This window comes from Borostomias antarcticus (assembly GCF_949987555.1).
Source record: "Borostomias antarcticus genome assembly, chromosome: 21".
In the NCBI taxonomy this organism is placed as follows: domain Eukaryota; kingdom Metazoa; phylum Chordata; class Actinopteri; order Stomiiformes; family Stomiidae; genus Borostomias; species Borostomias antarcticus.
Window position 1 is genome coordinate 8,362,797 of NC_140254.1, and position 1,826 is coordinate 8,364,622.

Here is a 1,826-nt window from a genome sequence, read left to right on the forward strand (position 1 = left end):
TGGAGAGGGAGGGGGTCCGCAGGGAGAGGGAGGAGAGGGGTAGAGAAGGAGACAGAGGAGAGGAGAGAGGGAGGAACGAGATAGGTGGAGGGCAGGGGGGAGGAAGAGAGGGAGGGGCGGAGGAGAGAGAGGAGCTTGGAAGATCCACTCTGCCTTGAACCCACCGGCCCTTGGTAACGGTGGAGCATCGTCTTCGAGACGCCACGGCAACTATACCGCTACGACAACGGCGGCCTCTCTGTTGACCGTGTGCCACCCATCGCCACGGCAGTGAATAATCTCTCGAATCTCTGCCTCTCCTCGCCATGGTTACCATATCGTCGGATATGGTAGGGATATGGTCCATATCCACATCAGTGGCCCCGCTCTTCTCATCCTTCCATCCATCCATCTGTCTATTCTTCAGTCACTCCACATTCATTCATTCATTCATTCATTCATTCATTCATTCATTCATTCATTCATTCATTCGTTTATTTGTCTGTTTCTTCCACTGTTGATTCCTACACTGATCGATCCATAGGCTCATCTCATTCCGTCACTGAGTCAACGAAACAAATGAAACGCAACAGGCTCCTCCCATCTCCACACACAAGAATTAACTCATCCTTTTGATGTGAGCGCTAGTCATACACTGAGAAGCCTGTACATGCAATACTGTGGTTATGTTGAGGTGAATCTTGAACTATTTCATATGAATAAATTCCGCACTATCTATCGCCGACTGCGGTAACACAATAATTATTCTGCCTACCCCCCCTGTTCGTGAAAGATGTTCCATTTGCAGCTGTGAGAGTTCTGAGCACGGCGCCTGTGGTGAAATTCCTGGCAGACATCCCACGTTGCGCGTAGTTCATTCAGGAACACTCTCCTCGCGGATTTGACCATTTACTGCAACAAAATGGGATAAAGTTCTGCTTGGCGCTGATGGCTCTGCTCTAAAATGCTTTCCCTGGATTAGCCAAGCAGCAGGTGGGGGCACAGAGCGGGACAAGCCCAGGAAGACCAGGACAGAACAACCTGTTACAGGCGCAGATGTGAAGACTACAGCCACTGACAGTAAGGGCATACATCATTGGCGGCAAAATAACAACGGTCACAGTAACATGAGTACCTCGCCCGTCTAACCAGCACCAAAGAGCATAACCGGGACCAAAGACAAAGTAAGGAAATGTTAATTCAAACACAAATACTAATTCAAAGTCCAGGTTAACCCAGGAGAAGTCTCAACGCCAGACCCATGAGAGTTCTTTGGCTGATACACTACGTAAGATACACTAACTACGTTACTGCATGCTGCAGATCTCTCTAGGGGTCTGGGACACCATGCAAAGTGGTGTTCAAATCCTGGCAGTTCATTGGTAGAACCCGGAATCCCGGTGACACCAATCAGTTACGACTTTCACGATCAGGCGTTCCCACCCATAGATATGCCCCACCCATCTAACCTGGGCTAGCGTCTCTCATTTGCTTTTGAATTTTGACCCGTCAATACGCCCTCAGAATAACAGCTTGGGCAGCGAAGTGGCACAGTTCCCGTACCAGGCGGTGACACAGCCTGAGAGGATGCTCTCGACAGCTGACACAGTACTTTATCTTGTTTGTACCATCCATGTTGTTCCCATATTACGACTTAAAAAGCTTGCGAACACACCGAAGTCAGAAGAACAACTTCACTCAACTTGGGAAACTGGACCATCCGAGGAGCACGTGAATGCAGCACGGCCCCAGGTGCCGACAAGAAAAAGCTCAACTGGGAAGTTGGAGATGATCACTTTAAAGTGTTGTATTAACACTAACTGGCACAGATATGTGACTTGCTCATA

General features: G+C 49.0%; 1 protein-coding gene across 1 annotated transcript in view; it reads right to left on the reverse strand.

The window, feature by feature from the left end:
• Nucleotides 1-1,614, reverse strand: part of dlgap3 (discs, large homolog-associated protein 3) — a gene marked incomplete at both ends in the record, with an annotated part of 46,314 nt that extends 44,700 nt beyond the window's left edge. The window contains 1 exon segment of the mRNA XM_084455592.1: nucleotides 1,543-1,614. Within this exon segment, the coding sequence (XP_084311718.1) occupies nucleotides 1,543-1,614 (72 nt within the window).
• Between the last annotated feature and the right edge of the window lie 212 nt (nucleotides 1,615-1,826).